This window comes from Mustela nivalis (assembly GCF_964662115.1).
Source record: "Mustela nivalis genome assembly, chromosome: 2".
Lineage (NCBI taxonomy): Eukaryota > Metazoa > Chordata > Mammalia > Carnivora > Mustelidae > Mustela > Mustela nivalis.
In genome coordinates this window covers 156,234,058-156,261,872 of record NC_139021.1, presented here as the reverse complement: position 1 = coordinate 156,261,872, position 27,815 = coordinate 156,234,058, and the positions used below count along the sequence as shown (strand labels likewise).

Genomic DNA, 27,815 nt, shown 5'->3' with positions numbered 1-27,815 from the left:
TCTTGCTTAGAATTTCCTCCAAGGAAACCTTGGGTTTGCTCTTCCCTGGAAGGTAGTAGTGGGTAAGTGGTAGTGGTGTCAGCGCCTCCAGAGTCGGCCTCAGGATGGATGGCATCCTGCCTGACTTGCTGAAATGAATTCACTGCTGGGAGCGAATTCATTTCAGGTGACTGAATGGATAGATCTACTGGAAGGAACTGTTTATATAGCCCATCTGAACACTGACGAGTATCTGCCAAGTGCCACACTCTTAGGGTCAATCTCATTTGTGCCAAGCTAGTGACACGATTCAGCACAAGATTCAGTGGCTGCTTTCTCTTTACCCTACCCCCAGTATCTGGGTGCTTTCTCCCTGTGTAAACTCATAGAATGTATGAAAGATGGGTAGGTAGGAAGGCAGGAAGAATAGGGGGAGGGAGGGAAGAAGGGTCATGCACAAGCCAAGCACAGATTTTGTTCTGACCTTTTATATGCATTTCTCTTAATATAGTTGCTACCCTACACTAGAAGATATATGGTTTTATATCTTGCTGTGTTGCTTGACATAATGTCATAAGCTTGTACTTTAAAACTCTTTGAAAATAATATTTTATAAAAATATTTTATTTATTTGTGTGTGAGAGAGAGAGAGAGAGAGAGAGAGCGGGCGGGCACAAGCAGGGGAAGCAGCAGGCGGAGCCAGAAGCAGATTCCATGCTGAGCAAGGAGTCTGATGCAGAATTCAATCCCAGGACTCTGAGATCATGACCTGAGCTGAAGGCTGACACTTAACCGACTGAGCCACCCAGGCATCCGAAAATAATATTTTTAAGTATTCTTTCATCAGACAGTGAAGTTGTTTTCCACTTTTCACGGATGCAGAGAATGAATTAGTAGACACCTTGGTTCATTATCTTTGTCTACATTTTGAACATTTATTTTCCTACTTAAGAGAAATTTGCAGTAGAATTATATACCAAAGAATGCAAACATTTTATTTTATTTATTTTTTTAAGATTTTATTTATTTATTTGACAGACAGAGAACACAAGTAGACAGAGGCAGGCAGATAGAGAGGAAGGGAAGCAGGCCCCCTGCTGAGCAGAGAGCCCAATGTGGGACTCTGAGATCATGACCTGAGCCGAAGGCAGCGGCTTAACCCACTGAGCCACCCAGGCGCCCTACAAACATTTTAAAGACTTTCTCTTTCTCTGTATATGGACACATGCCTTTCCAGAAAGGTCTTACCAATTTATACTTCCCTCAGCATCAAACGAGAGTAAGTATCTGTCTTCCCTCACCTTCAAACATTTCCTAATTTAAAAAGGTAGACTAGCGATATGTTATTTTTATGTGCATTTCCATGATAATTAGTGCTAATGAAGATTTTTTTTTAGATTGGGAGGTAATTTGTATTTCTTTCTTTGTGAATTATCTACTTATTTGGTGTTTTTAAAGATATTTCTATGATCTCTTAATATAGTAAGGAGATTAGCCCCTTGACATATATATTTATTTCAAATTTTAAACCAGTTTATGATATGTCATTAGATTTTTTGGTAACAACTTTATTGAGGTATAATTCACATAATGTTGTACAAGTTACCCAGTTTTTTCAAAATTTTATTTAAATTCTATTAACACACAAAAAAACAACCCTCCAAAACCTAAAAAATAACAAAAAATAATTTTTATTGACATGAGCATTAATAGTTTCAGAGGTAGAGTTCAATGATTCATCAGTTGGATATCACACCCAGTGCTCATTCCATCAAACAAGTTACCCGTTTAAAGTGTACAATTCAGTGGATTTTTTAGGATATTCACAGACTTGTGCAGCTATCACCACCGTTAATTCTAGAATATTTTCATACCCTCCAAAAAGAAACAGCATACACTTTAGCTATCATACCCCAAGCCCTACTTCCCCACCAAGGCCCCAGCCATAGGCAACCACTAATCTACTTTTTGTCTCTATAGATTTGCCTCCTATGGACATTATTATATATTTGGAATCACACAATGTGTGGTCTTTTGTGGCTGGCTTCTTTCATTCAGCATCATGTTTTCAATGTTCAATATTTTATTCCTTTTTATGACTGAATAATATACCATGTTTTGTCTATCCATTCATTAGCTGAGGGATGTTTGGGTTGTTTTCACCCTTGGCTATTATGGCTAACGCTGCCAAAGCAATACAATTTAGATTTTAGTTTTATAAAACTTTGTTTACTGAAGTTTTAAATTCATACCAACCCTATTGCTTGCTTAGATTGTATTTCATTAGTTGTTTAAGATGAACAAATCTTTTCCCAAACCAATGATAACATTTGCAGTTTTTAATTTTTTTAAAGGATTTTATTTATTTATTGAAGAGAGAGAGAAAGAGTGAGAGAGAATATGAGCAGGGCAAAGAACAGAGGCAGAGGGAGAAGCAGGTGCCCCTCTGAGCAGGGAGCCCTATGGGGCTCCATCCCAGGACCCCAGGATCATGACATGAGTCAAAGGCAGCTGCCTAATCAACTGAGCCACCCAGATGCCCCTCATCTTTTTAATTTTTAATTTTTTTTCATCTTTAAAATTTTTAAGATCTGTTTTTTTTTTCTTCACTTTAGTTTATTTTTCACTTTAAATCAAAGCTTTATTTTGGAGTATATGAGAGTTAGGAAGCGTCTAAATAGTCCTTCTGTCCCTTCACCCCCACCCCAAATAGCTAAATTTTTCCAGCACTATCTGCTGAGTCATTCTTCTCACCAATGATTTTCTTTATTCTACACTGATTTCTAATGCTTTCTTTATCACATATTAAGTTTTTATGAGACTAAAGCTTGATTTGGGGGTTATCCCTTGTACTGAATTGCTGTTTAATTTTTTATAAATGTAATATAAAATGGGATTAAATTTTATTGTTTCTTGAATATTAGTAAGAGGCATAAAACCTATATACAGGGAATTTTCCTAGATAGGAAAATTGGTTATTATAAAGAAGAACATTGTTGCAAATATAATTTAAAATGCAGCGTAAGAAGAGAGGTATGTGGCTTATGCTCTGAATTTTATTTGAAAACTGAAAGTTTTTCTTCCATGATTATTGATTTTGTCAGATTTTCTGCTTGTTTTGAGATAATTTTGGTAATTCATATTTTTCTATAAAAATTGTATTGAAATTTTAAAAATTCATAGCATGAAGTTTTCACATCAGTATGTTTCTAAAATTCTTCTCCTTATTTGTCACTGTCATGTCTTTCTCATTGGTTTACTTATATTTTCTCTATACTTTCCTTGATATATTTATTAGAGTTTGACTCTTTGGCAAGCTGACTAATAATAGATCAGTAATTTGGGAAAAATGAAGAGTTTTTCTTTTTTGAAGCAAAGGAAGACTGTACAATGGGTCTGTTCCAAGGAGCTTATACCTGTCAAATAATTTAGAATAGGGAATTGGCAAAAGTTGATGCCTAGCACTGGACCATTCAGGGTAGTGTCTAAACAATTCTGGGGGAATTCCAGGGAACTTTGTGCAGTTTTAAGTAACTGATGGGGTGTTTTAAGTCAATGAGGTAATTTTCTTATCCAGGAAGAACCTCAGAAATGGGAAAAAAAAAAAAAAAAAACCGGGATGGTTCAGGCATCTAATAAGAAAATATTAATGCTTGATGTGATAGTATATTCAGAAGAAGAATGCTAATTATCACTGATATTTTTGGTTCTTTCCTAAATAGTCTTCCTCACTGGGTGGTTGTTGCTTGGGTGGCATGTACAGCTCTGTTCGTGGGGATGTGTCCTGGCTGTTGTAGGAGTCACGCATCAAGGAGAGAAGGCAGCAGAGAAGGAGAAAATGGCCGCCTCTGTTAACATGGCTGGACAGCAGTGAGGCAGGCAGCTTCTGCACTTAGCCTTTGAGGGGGATAATTAGCACTGATAGAGGAGTCAGTAGGACTGGAAAGGAAAGGAGAGCTATAGCATATTGATGGCTCTGATGCCTACTGAAAACCAGCATCAACCCTCCTTGGAACATCCAGGGTTTTTGACCCTGTCTCTTAGCCCTAAATTCTGCTGGGATTCCTATTGCACAAGCAAGGTCAGAGACCTGGCTGCTTCTGCCAGGCCTTGTGGGATATTGAGTCATGGGGGAAATCCCAGAGATGGGAAGAGCAGCAGGAGTGTGCCTCCCGCCCATCACAGTCTGGGACCATGCAGAGGCAACTGTCAGTACAGATGTCAGGCTCTAGAATGAGACTACTCTCTCAGGCTGTGGGGTTTTTAAGCTGCATATCTCCCCAGCCTGAGTAGGTCCTGGAGGTCCTTGCCTCACAGTTACAGTGGTAAGACATGATGGTGCCTTGCCCCCTCAGCCCAGCTCCCTCACCATAGCCTTCATTGTCATGGGAGCATGGCCTGTCTCCTGGTATGACCTTAGGTCTAATCTGCAAGTCTGTGGGTGCAGCTTTCTGGGGGCCTGAGGCACCACGCCAGCATTTTACTAGGACTGAGTGCTGTGGGCTCTGCCAGAGGCCACCTCCTTCCTGGGAGTCCAGCCTGCAGGAATCAGCCAAGAGAACCCCTGCCTCTCACTAGACCTGCCCTTTTAGATCGTGGACTCTCCAAAGGCAGGCTTGATGCCTCATTCATCTTCATGTCCCCTCAGTGCCTGACATGTTGGGCTGGATCTGTAAGTGGTTTAGGAGTAAGGAAGAGGCAGCCCAAGAAAGGAACTGGATGAACCTTCCTTCCCTTAATGATTCTTAACCATTTTGTCCTTCTTGGGAGATCTGATGAAAGCTTTGGACTATCTCCAGAGAAGTATAAACAAGCATTGCACGTGCGTGCACACACACACACACACACACACACACAGAATCTTGCACACAGCCTATCAATTGATGAACCCTGGTTAAGAGCCCCTGCCTCAGAGTTCTGGTAGGTTCCACTTACATCACCTCAGCATCATCTCATTCTGTGCCATGCCCCACACATCTGCCCACCCCCTTCACTTGCTCTGAACCCGTGCACAGTATAGGTGTTGGCTGGGGTACCGATCTGGAACCCAGTTACTTTGATCCAAGATTTGTTGAGAATGATTGCTTTTCACAGTTGCTCCAAAGTGGTGCCATGGCCTAGCCATGACCCCAAGGAATAATGGCTTCCTGCACAGCACAGGTTTTGCTTGATGTTCAAAAGATGACCTTTAAGTGGACAGCCCATGCTTGACCCCACCTGAAGAGAAGGGGCCTTCTTCCCTCGCAGCCACCAAAGCCAGCAGTGCAGGAAGCCTGGAGGTAAAGCTTCCAGAAACCTACTGGTTGAAACTAGACTTGCCAGCCTTGGGCAACATCCTGTTTCAGACTTTCTGGCCTTCTCCACAGTCTTCCTCTTGCTGTCGCCCTACCCTTGTGCCCTAACGGGTAATTGACTTTTTCCCAGTAGGTTGTCTTTCACGGTTTCCTGAGTCACTCCCTCCAGCTTGTATTTATTTGACATTCAGAGCCATTTCCTATTTGGTAATATTTGGGGCTTTCATGGGGTGGAACATGTCCATCAGTTCTCCTTCCTTGTGTTCCCATTCAGCGATGTCCTTTGTCCCGTAGATTCTGGCTGTGATTCAGTCACTGACACTGAGACTGAGGACGAGAAGGTCCCTTCCTACTCGAAGCATCAGAACCTGCCACAGCAGACTTCACCTGGGAACCTGATGGTGGTGCAGCCGGACCGTATTCGCTGTGGGGTAGGTGCTCCTGGGGCTGGTGGATCCATGGCAGTGCACAGCCTTTTCAGTGGTTGCTTCTGTGGCAGTAAAGGGAGTGTAATCTTAGCCTTCCCTCAGGGATTCTCTTGTAGATTAGCTGCCCTGGGATTCCCAGTACCTGGGCCCTTGAGCACACCTCACTCCTTTAAATAAGAGAAAGGCCAGGGGCGCCTGGGTGGCTCAGTGGGTTAAAGCCTCTGCCTTTGGCTCAGGTCATGATCCCAGGGTCCTGGGATCGAGCCCGATGGGCTCTCTGCTCAGCGAGGAGCCTCTTTCCCCCGTCTCTCTGCCTGCCTCTTTGCCTACTTGTGATCTCTCTGTCAAATAAATAAATAAGATCTTTAAAAAAGAGAGAGAGAGGCGAGCTCAGGAAAGTGTGTGTCATCCCTCTAAGACTTAAGTTCATAGATCAGAAATGTAGATGTGTGGCAGCTTACCAGACATTTATGCTAACCCTGGAGGGAGAGGGCTGGATCTGTTCCTGCCAGCCTAGGGCTGGAAGGAAAGAGGGGGGGTGCATTTTGAAAGCTTGCTTCTCCATCAGCTGACCACTGTGGATGCTTTGAAATTTGCTGGCTGCAACGTGCCAGTATTGTTTGCCAAAAGGGCTAAGATAAAAGCCAGAGTGTAATGTGACTAACATTTTCAGGATGGGACCTATGTTAACAGGTGACTTGAATGTGATGGCCCAATTGATGCACCACTGTAATGCAAATTCTTCCATAGAACTGGTAGTTTTTTATTATCTTTCGTTTCTTGATGAAAATGTGTGATTTTATTAGTTCAGAGCAGCAGAATGCTTTCCTGTGGCTACAAGCTCATAAACATGCTGGGTTTAGATTGCACAGTAAGATAGGATCATTGTATGTGGCCTGCCTGGCAAGAGATCATCAAGGGAGCGAGGTGAAATAGAATTCAGGTTGTTCCATGCCTGGGGAAAATCAGCCCTCCAGTAAGGTATTTGTGCCCATTCAAGAAGAGTATAAGAAGCAGACCCCAGGAGGGGTCCTCCAGGCTGACACCTGCCACATAGTAAGGTCCATGTGTCACCCAGGGGTCTTGGTAAAATTCAGTCTTTGATAGTTCAGTGGGTCCAGGAGGGGCCTTATATTCTGCATTTCAAACCGCTTCCAAGGCTGTGTCAGCCTGCCGGCTTCCCATGGAGCAGTCAGGCTCATGTCCGAAAGGTGCTTCTCAGACTATCGGTGAAGACCCCTTTTATTTCGTTCTACAAAATTCCCAATTCTGCCATACACCAGTGCTTTTAAAAGTGCCATAAAAGAGAAATGCTATAAATGAAATAAAAAGAGGTACAAGCTGTCGGAGTTTAAATTATTACATTAGGTCCAACAGACATAAGATAACTCCCATCAAACTGCTGTAAAGCTTGATAAATGTTCACTCTTGGTCTTTGCAACTCGTCCCTTTGGGACCCGTGGCGGTCGGGCCCAGAGCTGGACTGCAGACCCCTCCGTGCTAGCGCTGGGGCTTGGGGAGCCAGGATACCCTCTGCCCAGCACCCTGACAGGGCACCCAGGAGGGGGCGGGGACACTAACTGGCCTCCTGCTCCAGGTGGAAACCACTGTCTACGTCATCGTGAGATGTAAGTTGGATGAGAGGGTGACAACAGAAGCAGAATTTTCTCCTGAGGATTCTCCCTCCGTCCGGGTGGAAGCCAAGCTGGAGAATGAATACACCGTTTCTGTGAAGGCTCCCAGTAAGTCGCCCCGTCTACCTCCAGAAATTAGGCGTCCTGTTCAGGAAGAGGTCCACTCTTGCTTTCTTTTTCTTGCCCTGTCTTTATTCAGCAGCTGAGAAAAGTGACAGCCAGGATTTGGATTTTGTTGTCATGTTCTATTTAAAGGAAAAGGAAGTTGCAGAAACATGCATGTGCGATGGGGGAAAAATGGATATTATAAAATTTTTATCTATAAGAAGTTAACATATTAAAATTTTTTGAGGGCTACCCGGGTGACTCAGTTGGTTAAGCGTCTGCCTTCAGCTCAGGTCATGATCCCAGGGTTCTGGGATCGAGCCCCACGTCAGCTCCTTGTTCAGCAGAAGAGTCTGCTCTGCTTCTCCCTTTACCTCTGTCCCTTAACTTTACTTGTGCACTGTCTCTCACTCACTCTCTCTTTCAAATAAATAAAATCTTAAAAAATTTTTTTTGAAATTAGAGAAAAATAGAAAAAAGTCATCACACTACTACCCTGTCTTTTGGCCTTTGTTCACAATTTTAAAAACAGAGTTGTTTTCAATATTTATTCTCTCAGCATCCTTTTGCCCCTTGCTGTTTTTTTTTTTCCCCTAAAGATTTTATTTATTTATTTAACAGAGAGAGAGAGTTCACAAGTAGACAGAAAGGCAGGCAGAGGGTGAAGGGTAAGCAGGCTCCCCACTGAGCAGAGATTCCTATTGTGGGGCTCGATCCCAGGACCCTGAGACCAAGACCTGAGCCGAAGGCAAAGGCCCAATCCACTGAGCCACCCAGGCGCCCCTTGCCCCTTGATGTTACATGGACCTTGTAACTTTCCATTTTATAATATATTTTTTCTATCATAAAACTTATGTGAGCTCAATACTGAAAAGTTAAAGAATGCAGGGGCACCTGGGTGGCTCAGTGGGTTAAAGCCTCTTCCGTCAGCTTGGGTCATGATCTCAGGGTCCAGAGATGGAGCCCTGCATTGCGCTCTCTGCTTGGTGGGGAGCCTGCTTCCCCCTCTCTCTCTGACTGCCACTCTGCCTACTTGTGATCTCTGTCTGTCAAGTAAATTAAAAAAAAAAAATTGAAAAAAAAAAAGAATAAAAGAGAAAATAACGGAAAGTAAATAAATGTAGCCAAGGTAAAGGAAAATAAAGAGAAAATTGCCTTTATGCCCCAAAGGAAATCAGTGATTTCTGTAAATTTTCTGCGTCTATATACATAGCTTCGTATAGTCTCATAGGCCACTTTTGTTACCTGGAAGATACCTATGAGTATTTGCTCACATTAGTAAGTATTCTTTTACAACATAATTCTTCATGGTTCCAAACTAATCCATTGTATAGATGTATCATAATTTATAAAACCAGTTCCTTGTGTTGAACTTGTATCTTATAATTCATCTTGTTTAAAGCTGCATTATACTCCCTTGAAAAGAAGTATCATCTTTTAATTTTTCGTTTCCTCATTGTTATGTATTTGTGTCATTTCTGATTTCTTATTGTCTTCTTTTGTTTTAAATTCTGATATATCAAATATCTTTATGCTTGCATGGATTGAGGAGTATTTCCTCAAGATGGAACCCTTGAAATGTGGTGCATTTTGAAGGATCCTGGAAAACAGGGCTTCCTTGCTTTAGGAAATACTACTCCTATCTATCAAGTTTGCTGTGTCATGGCCAACCCTAGGCATTATCATTTTTAAATATCTTTGCTAATTGGATATCTTTTGAAAGAGTAGCCCATTATTTTAATTTGCATTTCTTTGATTACTAACGAAGCTATTTTTCCATGTTCTCTACTTGTTGCATTTCCTCTTTTGTGAATCGAATCTTTGTGGTTGGTGTATTTTTAATTTTTCTTTCCCCCTCAAAACCCCTTCCTGTGGTGGAGGAGAGCTAAAGAGCACAGAGTCTTGACAGCCACAGAGCCAGTGAATCAATTCTCCCAGTCCAGGGTTATGAAAGCACTGAATTCCGCCGGCCAGGATCTTTTCCCACCTTGCGGCCACCGCTGACCTTTGTAGAAAGTGTTTTATTTATTTATTTTTTTAAAAAGGTTTTATTTATTTATTTATTTGACAGACAGAGATCTCAAGTATGTGAAGAGGCAGGCAGAGAGAGAGAGAGGAGGAAGCAGGCTTCCCGCTGAGCAGAGAGCCTGATGCGGGGCTCGATCCCAGGACCCTGCGACCATGACCTGAGCCGAAGGCAGAGGCTTTATAACCCACTGAGCCACCCAGGTGCCCCTGTAGAAAGTGTTTTAAACTCAACTCTTCTTGTTTGTCTTGGTCCTGGGCCTACTGTAGCAACCAAAACAGATGAAAATCTTCCAAAAATGAAATTGCCAAACCAACGGGGACATTTCCTTTGACTCTGGGCCTCTCAGATGCCAGTCTCCTCACTTCCTACTTCTACCCTTCCCCTTACTTCTCTATCCCGCACCTACCTCCCAAATCTTTCTTCCAGCCCCCAGTTAATTTCTTTACCATTAAGGTGAATCCACGGATAGTTTCCCCTGGCCCTTGCGTGGTTTTTTTGTTTTCTTTCTTTTTTTTTTTTTTTTTCTTTTCTTCAGGCCTCTCCTCTGGAAATGTTTCCTTGAAGATCTATTCCGGGGATTTAGTGGTGTGTGAAACTGTGATCAGTTATTATACTGACATGGAAGAGATCGGGAATTTATTGTCCAATGCAGCAAATCCAGTGGAGTTCATGTGTCAGGTAAGGATGTGGAAAGGAAACTTGCATTTTCTGGACATGTAGTTTCTGCTCGTGGTTCTTTGGCTTCGAATCTGCTGGATGGAAAATGGCTGGATTTAAAATCTGACCTTCCTCACTTTTGTGTTCAGGCCTTTAAAATTGTGCCCTACAACACGGAGACCCTTGATAAACTGCTCACTGAGTCTCTGAAGAACAACATCCCTGCGAGTGGACTGCACCTCTTTGGAATTAACCAACTGGAAGAAGAAGATATGATGACAAGTAAGTCAGAAATTCAGACCAGCTGCGGGGTGATTCTAGTTTGTGAGTTTCAGCATCCAATCCCCCCGTGCTTGGACCCTTTTGGTTCCCTCTCCACAGCTCATTCTTTGAGAATGGTTCCTTCACTGACAAGCTAGAGTGATTTCTAAATTGTAGATCTGAATACTTCAGCCCTTTGCTAAAAACCCTTTGTGGTTCCCATTTGCCTTCTCGATAAAGCCCAAACTCCTTAGCATGTTTGCAAGCCTTCCCGAGAGGTTCCCACTGCATTTCTGCCCTCATCCCTACGCTGTCCCTGGGCTCTGCTCTACAGAAAGTCTGCACTTCTTTCATCTCATGAGAATTCTGCCCTGCCTCTTGCTGCCTGAACTCTGTGGGAATTCAGTTTCCTCCTGTCCTCCTTGGTTGCTGTGCACCTGGCTAACATCTCGTCATTTCCGAACAGCGGCCTAGGTAGCACTTCCTCAGGAAGACCTCTCTGATCCTTCGGTGGGTTCTGTCTACGTGCTGTGGGCTCCCCTAGCATGCCGGGTGTCCTCTGTGTTAGTTCTCAGCTGTGTCTGTCTTCTCTGCAGGCTGTCAGCTCCGTGAGGGCTGAGGCAGTGCCTGGGTGGCTAATTGTAGGCTGGAAACAAACATTTGTTCAGTGAGGGAGGAGCAGTCTCCTGTGCGCATGTGACAGGCTGGATAACGGCTCCTGTGGGGGATGGTGCCTGGTGGGCTGACAGGACCACTGGTAGGGCGCTTCTGTGGATATTGTTCTTTCTTCACGTGTGTGATGGAGACTGGTTGCCCCCTGCCCCATGTCCCATCCTTCCCTAGCCAAGAGAGCCGTAAGAATGGGGTTATATTACCCTCAGGTCCTTCTCCTGGGGTCATTCTTGTGTTGTCTCTCCCCATTTTTCTACTGTGGAATGTTCTTGCATTACTTCCTGCAGTGTTGATATTCTCTGTTCTTACACTTGAGGCTCAGGAAGAGTATTTATAGCCTGCCAATGTGGGGTCCTGGGGACATGTTCAGACTTTCGTCCCAAGGATCATTTCCTGATGAATAGGAAGCTGGGTTTGTTTTACTAAGAAAAATCTGCATGTGCGTGTGTATGTGCATAGTAGTATATATAAGTCTGTTTGTCTATCACTGTTGGGTTTAGAAATCAACTTTTAGGGCGCCTGGGTGGCTCAATGGGTTAAAGCCTCTACATTTGGTTCGGGTCATGATCTCGGGGTCCTGGGATCGAGTCCGGTGTTGGGCTTTCTGCTTGGCGGGGAGCCTGCTTCCTCCTCTCTCTCTGCCTGCCTCTCTGCCTACTTGTGATCTTTCTCTGTGTGTCAAATAAATAAATAAAATCTTTAAAAAAAAAAAAAAAAAGAAATCAACTTTTATGGAAACGAAAGAAGGACTTGTCCCAAACTCCACAATGCAAACACGTCTATTTTCTTGGTAGAGTTTAGCTTGCTAAATCCAGATATTAGTAGGCGGAGGAGGTCACGAGGATCCAGTGACCCGAAGGAGTACTTTGTTTCTCCTGAATCAAAAGGTTCACGGATATCCTGCGGTTCAGGTGTGTTAATACCAACACTCAAAACCTGTCCTAAACAAAGAACTCACTGAATACCACCATCTTATTAATCCTCCTAGCCCTTTTGAAATAGTTTGGAAATATCTTCTAGTTCAAAACTAAGGGCCACGGAAAGGCTAATTAACATACCTAGGATGACTCGGCATACTTTATGAAATTTGGAATAAGAGCTAAGAAGATGGACTTAATTTTTTTAAATCAGCACAAAGTAATTGTGTAAAAATGCTGTGACATTTGCAGAGAAGGTCAAGACGTCATTCCTGTTGTACTTTGTGGCTGCTACTTAAGCTTTTAGAAAATCAGCACATTTTGAATTAGTATTATTTTTCATGATTCTTTGATCTTTTTAGAGAAAAAGGTGGATTATTAATTATTAGATTTGCTAGTTAATTAACATATCATTTCTTCCATCATCCGAGGGCAGAATCTTCAGCTATTCCTCAAAGGAAACTGTCAGATGTTAGGTCAATCAACCCAGAAGTAATGATTGAGTGCCTGCTGGATGTCATGGTAGGCTTGCCAGCTTTGTCTCCATGAACAAGGGTGCCCATGCCTTTATTCTTATTTGTCCATTGTCTTCCTGAACAATTTTCAGATCAGAGGGATGAAGAGTTGCCCACCTTGTTGCATTTTGCTGCGAAGTATGGGCTCAAGAACCTCACTGCCTTGTTGCTCACCTGCCCGGGAGCCCTACAGGCATACAGTGTGGCCAACAAGCATGGCCACTATCCCAACACCATTGCTGAGAAACATGGCTTCAGGGACCTGCGGCAGTTCATCGATGAGTATGTGGTAAGGTCAAGGTGGGAGAGGTCCCAGGAATGAAAATGCACTCTGTGGTCCTAGGGCCTACCTGTTCAGTAGAGATACGTGCCTCTTCTCTGGCAGGGCCAGTTTGTGTGGGCTTAAGAGATGCTCCCTGGAGTCCCATGGACCTGGGTCCACATTCCTGCACCAACATTTGTTAGCCATGTGACTTTGGACATATCACGTACCCTCTCTCTTTTAGTTTCCTGAAGTGCAGAAGGAAGGTAATGCTAGTTCTGCTCATAGGGTGGTTTTCAGGATAAAAGGAAATAATGGATGTAAAGCATTGAGGTCCACCCAGAGAGATTTGCAGAGACATTTAAAGACTGAATATGCTGCAGATTGATGCTGATCCCTCTTGCCCAGCCCCACCCCATTCCCCAAGGCACTTTGGTGGGCTGCTCCCAGCTGCCTTGCGGCCATCATGTCCAGGTGAACTGTTGGGATTGGTTCTTAGCAGAGACCACAACAAAGCTCTGCCCTTGAGGCCAATTGGGAGGTCCCTGTTATGCTAATGGCCTGTCTCTCTTTCTGAGCCTCTGCTGATCCTAAGAGAGATATGCCCCGTTTCTTGGCTCACCTGGTTTTGGACCTCCAGATCCTCCTTAATCATCGACTTCTGGGAACATCTTCGAGTTCTCATCCACTGTCTAGTCTTTGCTCCATGCCCTAGTATTACTTCTCTTGTCTTGGAGACCCCCATCCTTCCTGACTCTTCCCTTTTCTGGTTTTCCTTCATCTTCACGAGTCATAGTGGGGACTCTCAGTCTCTTGCGTGGGGCAGAGACCTCAAAGGAACCATAAAGACAATCTAATCTTGCTCTGTATCTCCATAAAGGAGTGAGCCTACACCTCCCCAGAAACTTAATTTCATGCTGTTATTTCACAGTCTGCAAGGCAGTGACTCACTAAGGCATGGAGGGGGGGCTCTCCACAGTTTGGGGGTTGCATAAGTGTGTTGAACAAGTAGAATAGCCTGCGTGTCGTTTTGGGCACCTTTGACATAAATGACGCTAAAAAGTATTCACCGTTCAGGAGTATTTATTCTGCTTTACTTTGAAGTCACAAACGTGTAAAATGCAGCGCATCATTTCCACGCCAGTAGTTTTTATTGGGGACATACTGTGTTCACAGTCATGACTCCTAGTTATTGAATCTATTTGATTGGCAAATGCCATGTTTTACTTAATGCTCACTGCAGCCCTTGGAAGTTGACAGTATTGTTGTCTGTCTTTAACAAACAAGGAGAAGATGGGGCTTAGGAAGGCAGAATAATTGTGCCCGGGTTGCACTCTAGCAAGGGTGGAGATGGGACAGGAACCTAGTTTGATGCCAGTTCTGGGGCTTGTTCTTTTGTTCTACGTAACAGGGAAGTGGAACGATGCCTTTTTGGTTTGCACCAAAATTAATCGGGTTCCCGTTTCTCATACCTTCTTTGCTCTCTAGCCGTAATCACCTTCAGCCAATGCATCTTCAGCATTGCTACCAAAAGATCCCTGCATGTTTTTATGACCTCTAAGGACTGTCCCGTTTCCTCTTTCCACCACATTGAAACCAAATGCCAGACCTTGAGTCTCCCAACATCTCACAGCCGTCACCTGGGCCAGTCGTTCAGTCGCATCAAGAAACCAGCAGGTTCTGTCAACAGCAGATGAGCTCCCTCGAGGTGGTGTGATGAAAATGAGGATTTTTGTGGGTATTGCTGAAATAAGGTTGTGAAACACCAAAATTTCTTACCAGGAAAAGTTGTGCAGAGTTTCAGAGAAGCCGGCTTTCTGCCTTTGCCACCACAGGGAGGCAGAAGGATGGGCAGTCTGTCTGACTGCAGGGCCTTTCAGCTAAGGCTGACTCTCCTCTGGACACACTGCGTATGAAACCAAGGCAAGCACTTGGCAGCAGCCTGCTGGAAGGAACAGGGACTAGGGAGTGAGCTTCTGAGGGCCATCTGACTACATATCAGGGCGAGAACAACTTAGCGGCCACCATTTCATTTGGATGTCTGTGTTGTTACAAGGGTTACCACCTTGGAGATCATTGATTTCCTTTGGAGGAACCAGGGTGTAGTAGAGAGGTCAGAAGGCAGGACTGCATGCCCTTAAGTAAGGTGCTAGTTTTTTCTGAGCTGTGGTTTTCTCATGGGTGAACTAGTGAATATTGCAACTTTCTCAGGCAGCTATGGAAAGAATGACATGAGGTAATGTATAGGCAAACACCTGGCATCGCACCTGACTCTTAGTAGGTGGTCTTGAGGAAGCCCTTAATTTGTACCCTCAGCTCCTCAGACGTTTACTGCCCATCTCTTGTGTGCATGACTCTGTGCTTAGCATTGGGAGAAGACACAAAGATTAAAACAAAGCACACAAGACAAACAGACTTGGAGTCTGGCCTCCAGGAGCTTGCGGGCTGGTGGGACAGCTGAACGCTGACCCGTGTGAACCTTTCCTCTTTGCCCGTCCCAAGTGCACGAAGGCCTCCCTCTTCCCAGAAGGCCAGAGTGTCTCCAGGTGCCTGTGAGTCCCGTCTTCTCTTTCAGGAAACTGTGGACATGCTGAAGAGTCACATCAAAGAGGAACTGATGCAAGGGGAGGAGGCTGATGCCGTGTACGAGTCCATGGCCCATCTCTCCACAGACCTGCTCATGAAATGCTCCCTCAACCCCGGCTGTGATGAGGAGCTCTACGAGTCCATGGCTGCCTTTGTGCCTGCTGCCACCGAAGACCTCTGTAAGTAGCACAGCCCAGCCTCCATCCTTCTGCTGAGCCATGGCTTTCTTCCTTTTCATGGACGGCAGGGGGGAAGTCCCTGCTTACCCCCGCTCCACCCCAAACAGACGAAGATCCTGTTTTGCACAAAGTCATGGCTGTCATCATGGGCTGTGACAAGCACACTCCTTCTCCAAACTTCCTTTGCTGGGCCTGATGAGTGACGGGAGAGTGCAGGCAAGGGCTGGAGGTCAGAGTCGATGGAGGCATTGACTTGGGATCTGAGGGGCGAAGTCTGTGGCTCTTAGCCCTGTCAGTCCCAATGGGCCCTTTTCTGTGGTGAACATTGCATGATGTTCTCTTTGGTACCCTGATGTGCCATTCATAAATAATCTAACCTACCTATGCATGAAAATTTAGAAATCAAATATGTGCCCTGAATGAAATATAAGTTAAAGGAGAGGGAGGGTTCAGATTGCCTGTGCATGAGGACATCATGAAATGGTCAGCTGCAGGCACCCACACCCAGAATCACTGCCAACGTTACGGCATCAAATGCTGAGCGACTAACGTGAGTCTCTTGTATCCGCGACTCATGTACCTCCGGCAACATTGGCACCCGCGCCTGGGTTTTCTTATGTAGTAAGTGATTCTTCACACTCTCCATTTTCATAGTAATTGAATTCCTGGAAAATTCCATGCATTCTAAAACCATGCAGAAATACAAGTTGTAGTTATATGTGAAGTAGTTTAGTTTCTAGGCACAGAAATTTATAAGCAGATTTTTTTTATTACCTAGCTCTAATAGATTCATATATAGTAAACTTATTTCTAAAATGTCACATCTTTTTTTTAATAATTCTTTTATAAACTTATAATATATTATTAGCCCCAGGGGTATAGGTCTGTGAATTGCCAGGTTTACACACTTGACAGCACTTACCATAGCACAAACCCTCCCCAATGTCCATAACCCAACCACCCTCTCCCTAGACCCCTCCCCCCGGCAACCCTCAGTTTGTTTTGCGAGATTAAGTGTTTCTTATAGTTTTGTCTCCCTCCCTATCCCATCTTGTTTCATTTTTTTCTTTTCCTACCCCTTAGACACCCCACATTGCCTCTCAACTTCCTCATGTCAGGGAGATCATGTGATAGTTGTCTTTCTCCGATTGACTTATTTTGCTAAGCATAATACCCTCTAGTTCCATCCACATCATAGCGAATGGCAAGATTTCATTTCTTTTGATGGCTGCATAGTATTCCATTGTATATATATACCACCTCTTTATCCATTCATCTGTTGATGGACATCTAGGTTCTTTCCATAGTTTGGCTATTGTGGACGTTGCTGCTATAAACATTCGGGTGCACGTGCCCCTTTGGATCACTGCATTTGTATCTTTAGGGTAAATACCCAGTAGTGCAGTTGCTGGGTCGTAGGGTAGCTCTATTTTCAACTTTTTGAGGAACCTCCATGCTGTTTTCCAGAGTGGTCGCACCAGCTTGCATTCCCACCAACAGTGTGGGAGGGTACCCCTTTCTCCGCATCTTCAGTGTGGGAGGGTACCCCAACAGTGTGGGAGGGTACCCCTTTACCAGCATCTGTCATTTCCTGACTTGTTAATTTTAGCCATTCTGACTAGTGTGAGGTGGTATCTCATTGTGGTTTTGATTTGCTAAAATGTCACATCTGTAGGACATGATTTTTCTTGTAAATTGTTTTAACAAATTTTGCCCATTTGGGGGTTTAACTTGTTTTTCCAATTGTAAAAGTAATACATTCTTATAAAAGCTTAAAAGAAGAATGTTATAACAGTTATTAAAAGTCTTTATGACTCCATCCAAAACCAACCTCTGTAGCACTCCTAACGGTTTGTTGGGGATATTTGTCCATATTTTTCTTTGTACCTACTGATATTAAATTAAGAAATACATATGCGTATGTACATTTGTACAGATCTGTACAAATGCATGTATATATGTAAATGTATATCATAAGCAGTTTTTTTTTTTAAAGATTTTATTTATTTATTTATTTGACAGACAGAGATCACAAGTAGGCAGAGAGGCAGGCAGAAAGAGAGAGAGGAGGAAGCAGGCTCTCCGCGGAGCAGACAGCCCGATGCAGGGCTCGATCCCAGGACCCTGGGATCATGATCTGAGCCGAAGGCAGAGGCTTTAACCCACTGAGCCACCCAGGCGCCCCTAAGCAGTTTTTTTAACCTATATGTATGGCTAGGGAAATCCTTAGAAGTCACGAGGGGCACAAAACACTTCATAGTCTAGTACAGTGCCGTCCATGGGCAGAGTGTCTGCGTCTCTTCTGCTTCTGCTAAATGCCGGTATGTAGTCTCCCCTTAGCTAAGGTCTCACCTTCCCATGGACAGCTGGCCCACAAGCCGAGGATCCTCCCTCTGACCCATCTTTGGAAGGTCAGTGCTAGCTTAATGGTATGTCACAATGCCTACGTCATTTATCTCATATGTCAGCATTTTATCATCTTCTGTCATCACAAGAAGGGTAAATACAATAAAATATTTTGAGACAAAGAGAAACTAGGTTCATATAAACTTTTTTTTCCATAAACCTTTTGTTGCAGCATATTGTTAGAGTTGTTCTATTTTATTCTTAGTTATTATTCATCTCCTAATGTGCCTAGTTATAAATTAGGAACTTCATCATAAGTATGTGCATATAGGAAAAAATACAGCGTATGTAGGGCTTGGTAGTATCTGTGGTTTCAGGCATCTGCTGGGGGGGCTTAGCATGTAGCCCCCTCGAAGGATAAGAGGAACTTCTGAGCTATCGCTCCCTCCATCTTGGTGACAACCTAAAACCCCTTCTTAGATTTTCCAAGCCTCCCCTAGAGGGCAGTGCCGCTGCCCTTCAGAACCACTGGTCTAAATAATGTTGGACTTCAATGCACAGTGTTGGAGCAGGAAGACCTGCCATGGGCCCTTAAAGAACCTTCTTTATATGTCACTACCATTTGCTATGAAACGCTAAGCACTCTGAAACACGGCCTAAAACTTAGGCTTCCTTCCCTCTGGGCTATTCAACAGATTCAAGAAAGGCGAGACAAATACCCATCAGTGTATCAGCTTTATTGACAGGGCTTTCTGGGACAGTCTGGATCGAGTATTGCCAGCTTTCAGCTGAGAAGAAGATGGAGGGGCTCTGGGTGCACGGGAAAGGGGGGTGGGCTTGTGTTTCCCACCCATGAATGGAAGAGCAGGTGCCAAGAAGCTGCCTTGGAGTGGAGGGGTGTGGCCAGAGGCAGACCCGGACACCAGCAGGGCCCTTGACGTGGCAGCCCCAGCACCTGGAAGCTGTGGTCCAGTCATTGTGAGGTGCTTGCTAGTTCAACTGGCTGAACTAGCGGGAAAGCTCGGTAGAGGCTCCCTTCCTGCACCTGATGGGGAGGACTGGACATGATGGTAGAAGCTCTTCCTGGATGAGCCACCACCTGCCCCGGGCGGGGGGGCGGGGCGGTGAGGAGAGAGGGCATCATCCCCCCATCCACATCCTCTATCTCACTGAATCCTTTAAGCCACATAAGAATGCTTTGATGAGGGGCGCCTGGGTGGCTCAGTTGGTTGGACGACTGCCTTCAGCTCAGGTCATGATCCTGGAGTCCCGGGATCGAGTCCCGCATCGGGCTCCCAGCTCCATGGGGAGTCTGCTTCTCCCTCTGACCTTCTCCTCGCTCATGCTCTCTCTCACTGTCTCTCTCTCAAATAAATAAATAAAATCTTAAAAAAAAAAAAAAAGAATGCTTTGATGAACCTGCCCTTTATAAATGAGAAAACTGCAGCACAGAGAGGTTGAACAACAGTCCCAGGGTCTCACAGTGGCTAAGTGACAGAGCTCACCTTTGAGCTCAGATCTCTGTCTCTAGGGCCATATTCTTTATTCTTGGTCAGAAGTCTCCATCAAATGCCATAAGTGTTAGTCCTGGTTTCTTCTGAAGAAGTCATCTAGCCACTACAGCCCCGGCCGTGAGGTCAGCTCTTCAAGTGGCCTGTGGTGATCTCAGCACTTGACTTCTATCTGTCTCTCCAACAAGCATTTCTGGAGCATCTCCTGCGTTTTAGCTGCTTGCCACTTCCAGGTGTTGGGGTGATGAGAAAGGCCAATATACTTTCCAATCTGGACCAGAGACCCATTCACAAAAGAACATTTTTTTTTTAAGATTTTATTTATTTATTTGACAGAGATCACAAGTAGACAGGCAGGCAGAGAGAGAGAGAGAGAGAGGGAAGCAGGCTCCCTGCTGAGCAGAGAGCCCGATGTGGGCCTCGATCCCAGGACCCTGAGATCATGACCTGAGCCGAAGGCAGCGGCTTAACCCACTGAGCCACCCAGGCGCCCACAAAAGAACATTTGAAGGACAGTCAGTACCTACTTGGGAGGCCCAAGATTGTGTATCAACATTTCTGCCTTGTGTCCTTACTGTGGGGCAGTTGAAAGGTTAAAGAATGCCCCCACTTCACTACCTGTTTCGTGTTGACACAGAGGCTTAACACTTGTTTTCCCCCTGGACACTCCAGCCCCGTGAAAGCTGCGGGTTTTGCTAAAGGCAGCCACAGCAAGGGCAGTGAACCTTTCCAGCTCTCCCCAGGGCAGCAGGGGACTAGGGAGAGAGCCTGGTTTGTGGCTGTTGGTGACATGTAAAGTTACAGGGGGTCAGGGGATTCTACTTGCCCTGGAGCTAGAAGGAGACCACCAATAGGCAGGCTACAGAATTTGGTTGCTTTGTGGCTGGGGAAAAGAAGATCACTGAATTTTTCATTTGCCAGATCGTATAAACTCTGAATTTTCTGATGCTAGACCTGATTCAGTTTATGTTTTTCTCTCTGTGGTTTAATCTTGGTAAGGACCACTTACCTATTGGCCCAGGAGGAGCAGCAACTTGGACCTGGGGAGGAACTGTTCCTTTTATTACCCATGACCCTCCAGGAGAGAAGGCAGTGTAGTTCATTAAAATGCAGGACAAACTGATTAATCTCAGACACGTATTTGCAACACTACCGGGCACAGTAATAGCTTGCAACATCTGCCAGGCCTTTCCAGTAAGCAGACTGCTTTCATCTCATCTGTTATTTTGTCCAAGCATCCTCGGACTTGGTGGATAGAATTAGCTCTATTTCACAGGGAAGAAAACTAAAGCTCCAAAATGCAGTAGCTTGTGCCAGTCCCACTGAGGGAAAACTGGGTCAAGAATCTGGGTCTGCACATTCCCGGGGACAAGTCTGTCTGCTGCCCCAGAGGAACAGAGGACTCTCCTGGCCTACCCTCCTAAGATCTGCATTTTCCAGCCCTGGGAGAGACACTTAGACAGGAGCTCTTTCTAAATGTCCCAAGAGCCATGTTGATCAATGTCCCACCTTCGCTACCATTGAACCCTAGAGGCTGAAAGTAAATGTAGTAAGGAGTGTAGGCTATGTTCATTCCTGCATTTGTTCCCAGGACAGGCATTACGGAGGGCAGTTTTCAGGCGAGCTCTTTACTGCTTCTTTGGAGGTCACCCAGTGGTGTCAGGATAAATCTGCCTCTTTTCTGCCTTGAGTTTTGGAAAAGGGGTAGGAATGAGGTCCCCACAAGCACTAAGTAGGAAGGTTGGGAGGGAAAGGTTGTTGTTGAATGAAGTGGGGTGGGGGCATGCTGTTGGCTTCTGACCCTGAGATTTTATGGTTCCGCTCCAGGCTCTCCTTCCTTTGAACTTGCGGGGGCGTACACACACTCGTGCACAAGCATGCACACCCACACACTCACACCCTTGACACTCGCTGTCTTTAGTTTAGCTATGCTGCCACCAGGTGGTAGCTCCCGGTCTTTGTTACCAGACCTTCAACTTCTCTCCCGGTTCTCTGGAGAATTTTTTGTTCAAGACAGATTTAAACCATCAGCTTCCTAACTTTACTATATAAGAAATAAATCTCCTTGTTAGAGGTAAGTGTATGCAGATGCTAAATAGAAATGAAGGCTGACCCCAACCCAGTGGGGCCCAGGGAGGCTGAAGGCACTGGCTGAGTTCTGATGCTTCTCTTCCTCCCAGTGTGCGAGAACTGTGTCGGGGTTGTAGGCGCTTGGTGAAGGCACGCGGGACTGACTGTGTTAAAAGCTAATAAGATAAAATCTCCACCACCAGCAGTGACCCTGCTCCCCTCCGGACCTGGAGAGCCATGGGTCACACTCTCCTGGGGGCACGGCAAGCAGATGGCTTCGCACTCTGGTTCTGGACCTGCTTCTCTGGTTACCGCCTCCCACCTCAGTTAGGAAGCCCGCATCATCCACAGTGATGTGCGAGAGCTCTGGAAAATAGAAAGTCCTCTTGGGTTTTGTGGGGTGGAGTGGTTTTGCTGACCTTCCAGTGCAAAGACTTTCCTGAAAGGTGGTGGCAAGACACCTAGTAGACGGCCTGAGTGCGGGACGTCTCGGGTGGGAGCCGCCCCTCCCGGCTGCCCTCTCCTACCCTGTCTCCTCTCATCTCCTCGTGCTGTTCCCGCTGCCTGGATTGCAGCCCGGACACCTCCCTGTCCATATTCACGTGTTTGTTCCTCCCTAATTTGTCCCTTTGCACGGTCATTCCTTCGGCAGTATTTCTCAAACCTCTCGTGTATTTCAGCCACTGTGCGGGGTGATGGGGAGTCAGTAAACAAGCCGGCATGATCCCTGCCTCCCAGAGCTGTCCTTCTAGCAGAGAGCTGGGCATGAAACAAAAACACCACGATGCTAAATCTAGAACTGCAAACCCCCCACGGTGGCCCGAGGGGGCAGCTACGGATGTGGAGAGTGAGGGGAGGAGGGTGTGTGACTTAGCAAGTCGTGGAGCGCCCCCCGCACCCCTGCATGCCCACCACGAACTCTGCTCGTGGGTGGATTCCTGCCCAGTGGAGGGTCTGTGGGCTGACACAGAGTGCTGTATGGAGGCACTCGACTTCATAAGATATCCTCCCGACTTCTTGTTTCTCCTAGCCTGTTCGTCCCCAGCTCCTCCTGCGTCGTGACCCATGCCTCCTTAGCCCGTCATTTCAGATTGCTCTTTCCCTTCCCTCTGTGTCTGTCTCCGTCTCTGTCTCTCTCTCCCCGGTGTGTGTGACCACCACTCCCTCTCCCTGTCTCTCTCCCTCCCATCACTTCTCCGTCAGGGTGTGGGGAAGTTGGACGGCCTTGCCGACGTCGCCCACGAAAGCACGTTATCCCCCCCTGGCTGGTAGAACCAGCCAGGTTTGTCGAATGCTTTCCCAGCCTGCTTCTTGCCCTAAGGCTTTTTTTTTTTGGCTATAAAAATACTGGGTGAAAAGATAATTCTCTTGGCCTGCCTTCAGGCTTTGAGAGCCTTTCCAGGAGAATGGCCTCTCGGCATCTGACATTTTACTATAGTAGATACTGATTGGGTTTTATATTAAATTAACAACACAAAATTTGGATGAGTTTCCACTGCAGCTAAATGATCTAGATTTATGTCCCCTGAGGAGTATCCTATGGGCTTCCTTGAAAATTCATTATTGCTCTCAACTCATTCCTTAATTAAACACCTGCCTAAGCTTTCTCTCATCTGTTCAAGCTCTTTTCTTCCCAGGCATGGGCTCTTCCTGACTGCCATCACTCCTTTCTGATTGTGCCAAATGAGGTACAGCGTAATAATGCTGCTGGCTCTTCCCCAGGGACTTTGGCCCCTTCATCTCCTTGTTATATGTGTATCTTTTTCCTTCTGTCTCTGCTGAAGTGAAAGAACTTTGTCCTTTCTCCTTAGACCAGCATGTTTCTGGGCTTTTTAGTTTATTTTTAACGGACAGGTGGTGATGGTTAAGTGCTTGGAATCGGAAATACAAACCTTGAGCATCCAGAAATGGAGGATTCCTTTACAAAATGTCCTTTGTCTGGAACCACACTTGCAGGTCTTCACCTGAGGAATTTAGGGTATATCTCAGTCAATCTTGTGGCCCTCACTATATGCCTGATTTGTATGTGCACACGGGGTTGTCACCTTTAGAGTTGGAGAGAGTCTCAGTACTCACGAACTCCCAACAACTGGACACTTTCTTTATTATTACAAAGGTAGGGTCTATTATTACTAGGACTTACTCCCTAATACAGATATGGCAAATAGTGCCTGAAAAATAATTTCATGTGCCAGTGTCTGTTTGTTGGTATCAAGTGCCTGAGGGGCTGGGCTGAGGATCCTGAGACCAGAAAGAATGCTATGACTGCTGAGTGTTTGCCTTGAGTGTATGGAATCGGAGGCCAATGTATGTATTTGCTGTTCTTGGTCTAACTCAAGGACACTTATGTTCAATCCAGTATCAAAAGAATCATTTTACTTAAAATATAAGCAGAACGAAAGTCATTTTTAGGTAACTTCATTTGAGGCAGTGTGCAATGCCTACGTCTGGCCAGGGCTGCTGAGTCCCCATGTGGCCATGATGGACTTGCTTGAGGTGGCCCTAATCCCTGGGTTGTATTGCCCTTGGCAGCCTCATATGGGGAGGGAATTTGGGGCAGGAAACTTGTGCTGATCCTTGGTTCCATCTGTGGTAGGCAGAGTGAGAGCCCCTGAATCTATGAATGGGCTAGAAGACCTGGCGGCGGAGGAGGAAAGTTGCAGCTGGGATTAAGGTTGCTACTCAGCTGGCCTTGACATAAAGGGAATGTCCTGAATGATGGGGGGGTGGGCTCACAGTAGTCACAGGGGTCCTTAGAAGTGAAAGAAGGAAGCAGCAAACAGACCACAGATGGTGCCGCGAGAACGACTCAGTCCAGATAAGTGTGCTGCCTAGCACTGCTGGCCTCAAGAGTAGAGGAAGAGAGCCTCGAGCCTCTGGATGCTGGAAGGGGCAAGGAGGCAGGTCCTCCCCTAGAGCTCCTGGAAAAGATGGCAGTCTTCTCCAAACGTTGGTTTCAGCCCAGTGAGACCCATTTCAGATTTTCAAACTACAGAACTATAAGGTAATAAATTTATGCTCTTCTCAGCCACTGTGCTTGTGGTGAATTTTTTATAGCAACAACAGAAAACTAGTACACTAGCTGTCTCAATATAATAATGGCATCCATTAATATTTAGTGCCTCGCACTGTTGCTAAATATTTCATAAGCATTGTCTCCCTCAGCCCCTACATTTTCCCCATGTGGTGGGTAGCAGCATTCTTTATCCCCACTCTACAGACATATACAGCTGTGTGATCTCAAGTATCTTGCCCAAGAACACAGAGCTAGTAAGAGTCAGAGCCGGGCCTTGAGCCTGGTTCTCTCGGATACCAGCGTCCATGCAGGTAACCACCACCTCTGACTGTGATGCCGACCTGCCTTGGTCACTCAGTCAATAGTGTCCTCACCTCTGTTGCTTGTCTGGCTTCAGTTGCTGCTCTCCTCTGACTTATGATGGTCTCCTGAGTGTGAATGATTCCCTTGGCTCCAGCCCTTGTCAGGGTCTTGACTGGGGATACCCAGGCTTTCTCCTGTGTCTTAAAACCACCCTCCTGCACCCTGCACCCGTCCTATTCTTCCGGCCATGCCTCTGGTTTAGCCTCTGGCTTTAAGATCAGCCTCTACTACCATCCTGGCAGCATAGGATGGAACCAGAAGGCACTGAAGAGCTACTAGAATTTCCATGTTCATTGCTGAGCCCACAAATAAAGAACATGATGGGCCTCAGGAAAGCACAGGATAAATGGGCACGGGACCTCCAGCTCAGGTCTGGACTGCATGGGCAGAGCCTTGGCAAAGGAGGAGAGAGGCCTGTAGCTCTGTTCGTCTGGGACTTGGTGTTCCAGAGCCAGGGTCCAGAAAATGCCCAGCAAGCCTTGTGTGTGAGTCAGATTTCCACACATAAATCTATTATAAAACACTGGCATTTGTTATCTTAAGATTTCCCCTATGCTCTAAGTATATTCAAATAGAAAAATGTTTTATGGGTGTAATAGATGTAATTCTTCTCTAGGAAATGTAATACATATGATATTTGAGAATATGTGTGGAAATTCAGATATTACTGAATTTAAGCATTTATTACTCTGATGGAGATTTGACTTCAAACAAAGTTACTGTGAAGAATAAATATAGGGGCACCTGGGAGGCACAGTTGGTTAAGCATCCACCTCTTGGTTTTGGCTCAGGTTGTGATCTCAGGGTTGTGAGACTGAGTCCTGCATCAGGCTCTGCACTCAGCGGGGAGTCTGCTTAAGACTCTTTTTCCCACTCCCTCTGCCCCTCCCCTGCAACATAAAGCAACAAATCTTTTTTAAAAAGAAAAAAGAAGAAGCATAAATTGAGCATAAACTGTTCTCTGTTTAGGACATTAGCTTGGGAATGGAATTTAATAATAAAGACAACAGTAATAATAGTAGTAGTAATAACTGCTTGCCTTACTTAGCACTTTTCTCTAGGCTAGGCACTGTGCTAAGCATTTGGCCGCCTTCTCACGTAATACTCATGGCAAATCTATGAGATACGTACTACTCTTATCACCGTTTTACAGACAGGAAGAGAGAAGCTGAGAGGATTTAAAGAACTTGACCCAAGAAAATCATGGGCAAAGAGTTAATGTAACAGCTATCATTTCCCCTTCTGTTTGAGAATTTGACCTTCGCTTGACTTTCCAGCTCTGTTACCCTGGAAACGTGATAAGAGCCAAATGTCAACTATGTTTCTAGGCAACATTGCTTATGATAAAAATGACCCCTAATTGGTTGGTAAATTGCATCTGGAACTGGGAGGAGCTATGTGTGCACTATGAGGACCCGGAAGGGATGGCATACTTTGGGCTTCCCTGAGAGCAGTGACTCTGGCCTGCTCGTGGAGACCCTGGAAGGCTGCCTGGGGAGTGGCCATGAGTAATGTCGCTCCTGTGGGCTGGGAGGCTTTTCACTAGGGTGGCCCCTCCACCTGCCTGACCCGGATCTCCTCTCCTTGCCCACGAACTCCTGGACTGGTGACTGCCCTCGAGGAGGAATGCTGCCTGGCGCCGACCTGCTGGCCTGCGTCCTGCATCCTCCTGAGCAGATTGGTGCCACCATGGCCCCTGGTCATCTTGGGAGACTGAACCAACAGATGGATCTAAGAAGTCTGCTTGGTGTCAGACTGGTGGGTGTCTTAGTCCTTTGTCCAGGAGTGGAAGAATCAAAATTGGAGCCTTGCATTTTGACCCTAGTGTCCAAGCCTCTCCTCACCCTTCCAGCGTGGCTCGGGGAGAAGAAATGACTCTACTAAGGTCACAGGACTTATATTTAGCAGGTCTAGTTAAGGTGTGATTACAAAGGAAAAAGATCTGTCACGGGTGGCCCATTTAGCTCCACCTGGGTCACAGTACCCAATGTGCATGGCTCACAGGTGTCTCTGGAAGGTGACATAGTCCATAGGTGAACAGGAAAGGGTCAATGTAGGTCATCCCTGGGGGCCGTGCTTCTTTAGTTTTCCCATTGCATTTCCTCCTCTGCTTTTCAAATCTCCTCCCCTCCTCTTCTTTCTCCCCTCCCCTTTTTTTTAAAGAAGCCCTTTTTATTTTTAACTATTTTTAGACTTAGAAATTGCAGAAATGCCAGTGTTCCTATATCCCTTTCATCCAGGTTTTCCAGATACTAGCTCTTGTATAACCGCAATGTAACTACTAAAACCAGATCAGTGTTGGTGCAGTTCCACCAACAGACCTCTAGGCCTTGTTCACGTCACACTAGTTTTCCCTGCCCTGTAGGGGTCATGCTAGACGCTGATGGGATCTCAGATGCGGAGACTACAGAACATCTCCCAATGCATGTGTTTATTTCTCCTTAGTCTCCTCCAATGTGTAAGTGTCCCTCAGTCATTCTTTGTCTTGAATGCTAATCATTTATTTTGTAGACTGCCCCTCGGTTTGGGTTGGTTACCTGTTTTCTGTGAGTACACTGAGGTTGTAAATTTTTGGAAGAATACCATAGAAATGGTGTGTCCTCCTCAGTGCATTGTATCAAGGGATCTTGATGTTGATATGTTTTATTAATAGTACTCATTGTTTTTTCCTTTTTAATGCTTTCATCCACAAAACCCCCAGCAAATTAGGATGGGGGTCATCATACTGGGGGCAGAAGCCTGTACCCTTGTGACATTAGCACACCAGGTCCAGCCAGGCCTGGTCATGCTGCAGCCAGTTTCTTCCACATTTTATTTTTCTAAGACTCTTTGTAGCTTCTTTAATTGTGCATCGACCTCTTGGATGTAGAAATCAGTTCTCAAATTGAACTTTGTTAGTAAAAATAGCTAGGCTGTTGGGTGACTGTGTTACCATTGTCAAGGGGAATGGCTGGTTGTGAAGCTTACACTCTGGTGTTGCCAGCCTGGGGG

At 45.4% G+C, this 27,815-nt stretch overlaps 1 protein-coding gene across 2 annotated transcripts in view; it reads left to right on the top strand.

Moving 5' to 3' along the window:
• Positions 1–27,815, top strand: part of PIK3AP1 (phosphoinositide-3-kinase adaptor protein 1) — a 115,310-nt gene that overhangs the window by 50,473 nt on the left and 37,022 nt on the right. For both annotated transcript variants that reach the window (XM_082722145.1, XM_082722146.1), the window contains 6 exons: positions 5,568–5,704; positions 7,299–7,443; positions 10,005–10,147; positions 10,276–10,408; positions 12,584–12,780; positions 15,329–15,518. In XM_082722145.1, the coding sequence (XP_082578271.1) occupies positions 5,568–5,704; positions 7,299–7,443; positions 10,005–10,147; positions 10,276–10,408; positions 12,584–12,780; positions 15,329–15,518 (945 nt within the window). The remainder of the gene's footprint in view (positions 1–5,567; positions 5,705–7,298; positions 7,444–10,004; positions 10,148–10,275; positions 10,409–12,583; positions 12,781–15,328; positions 15,519–27,815) is intronic.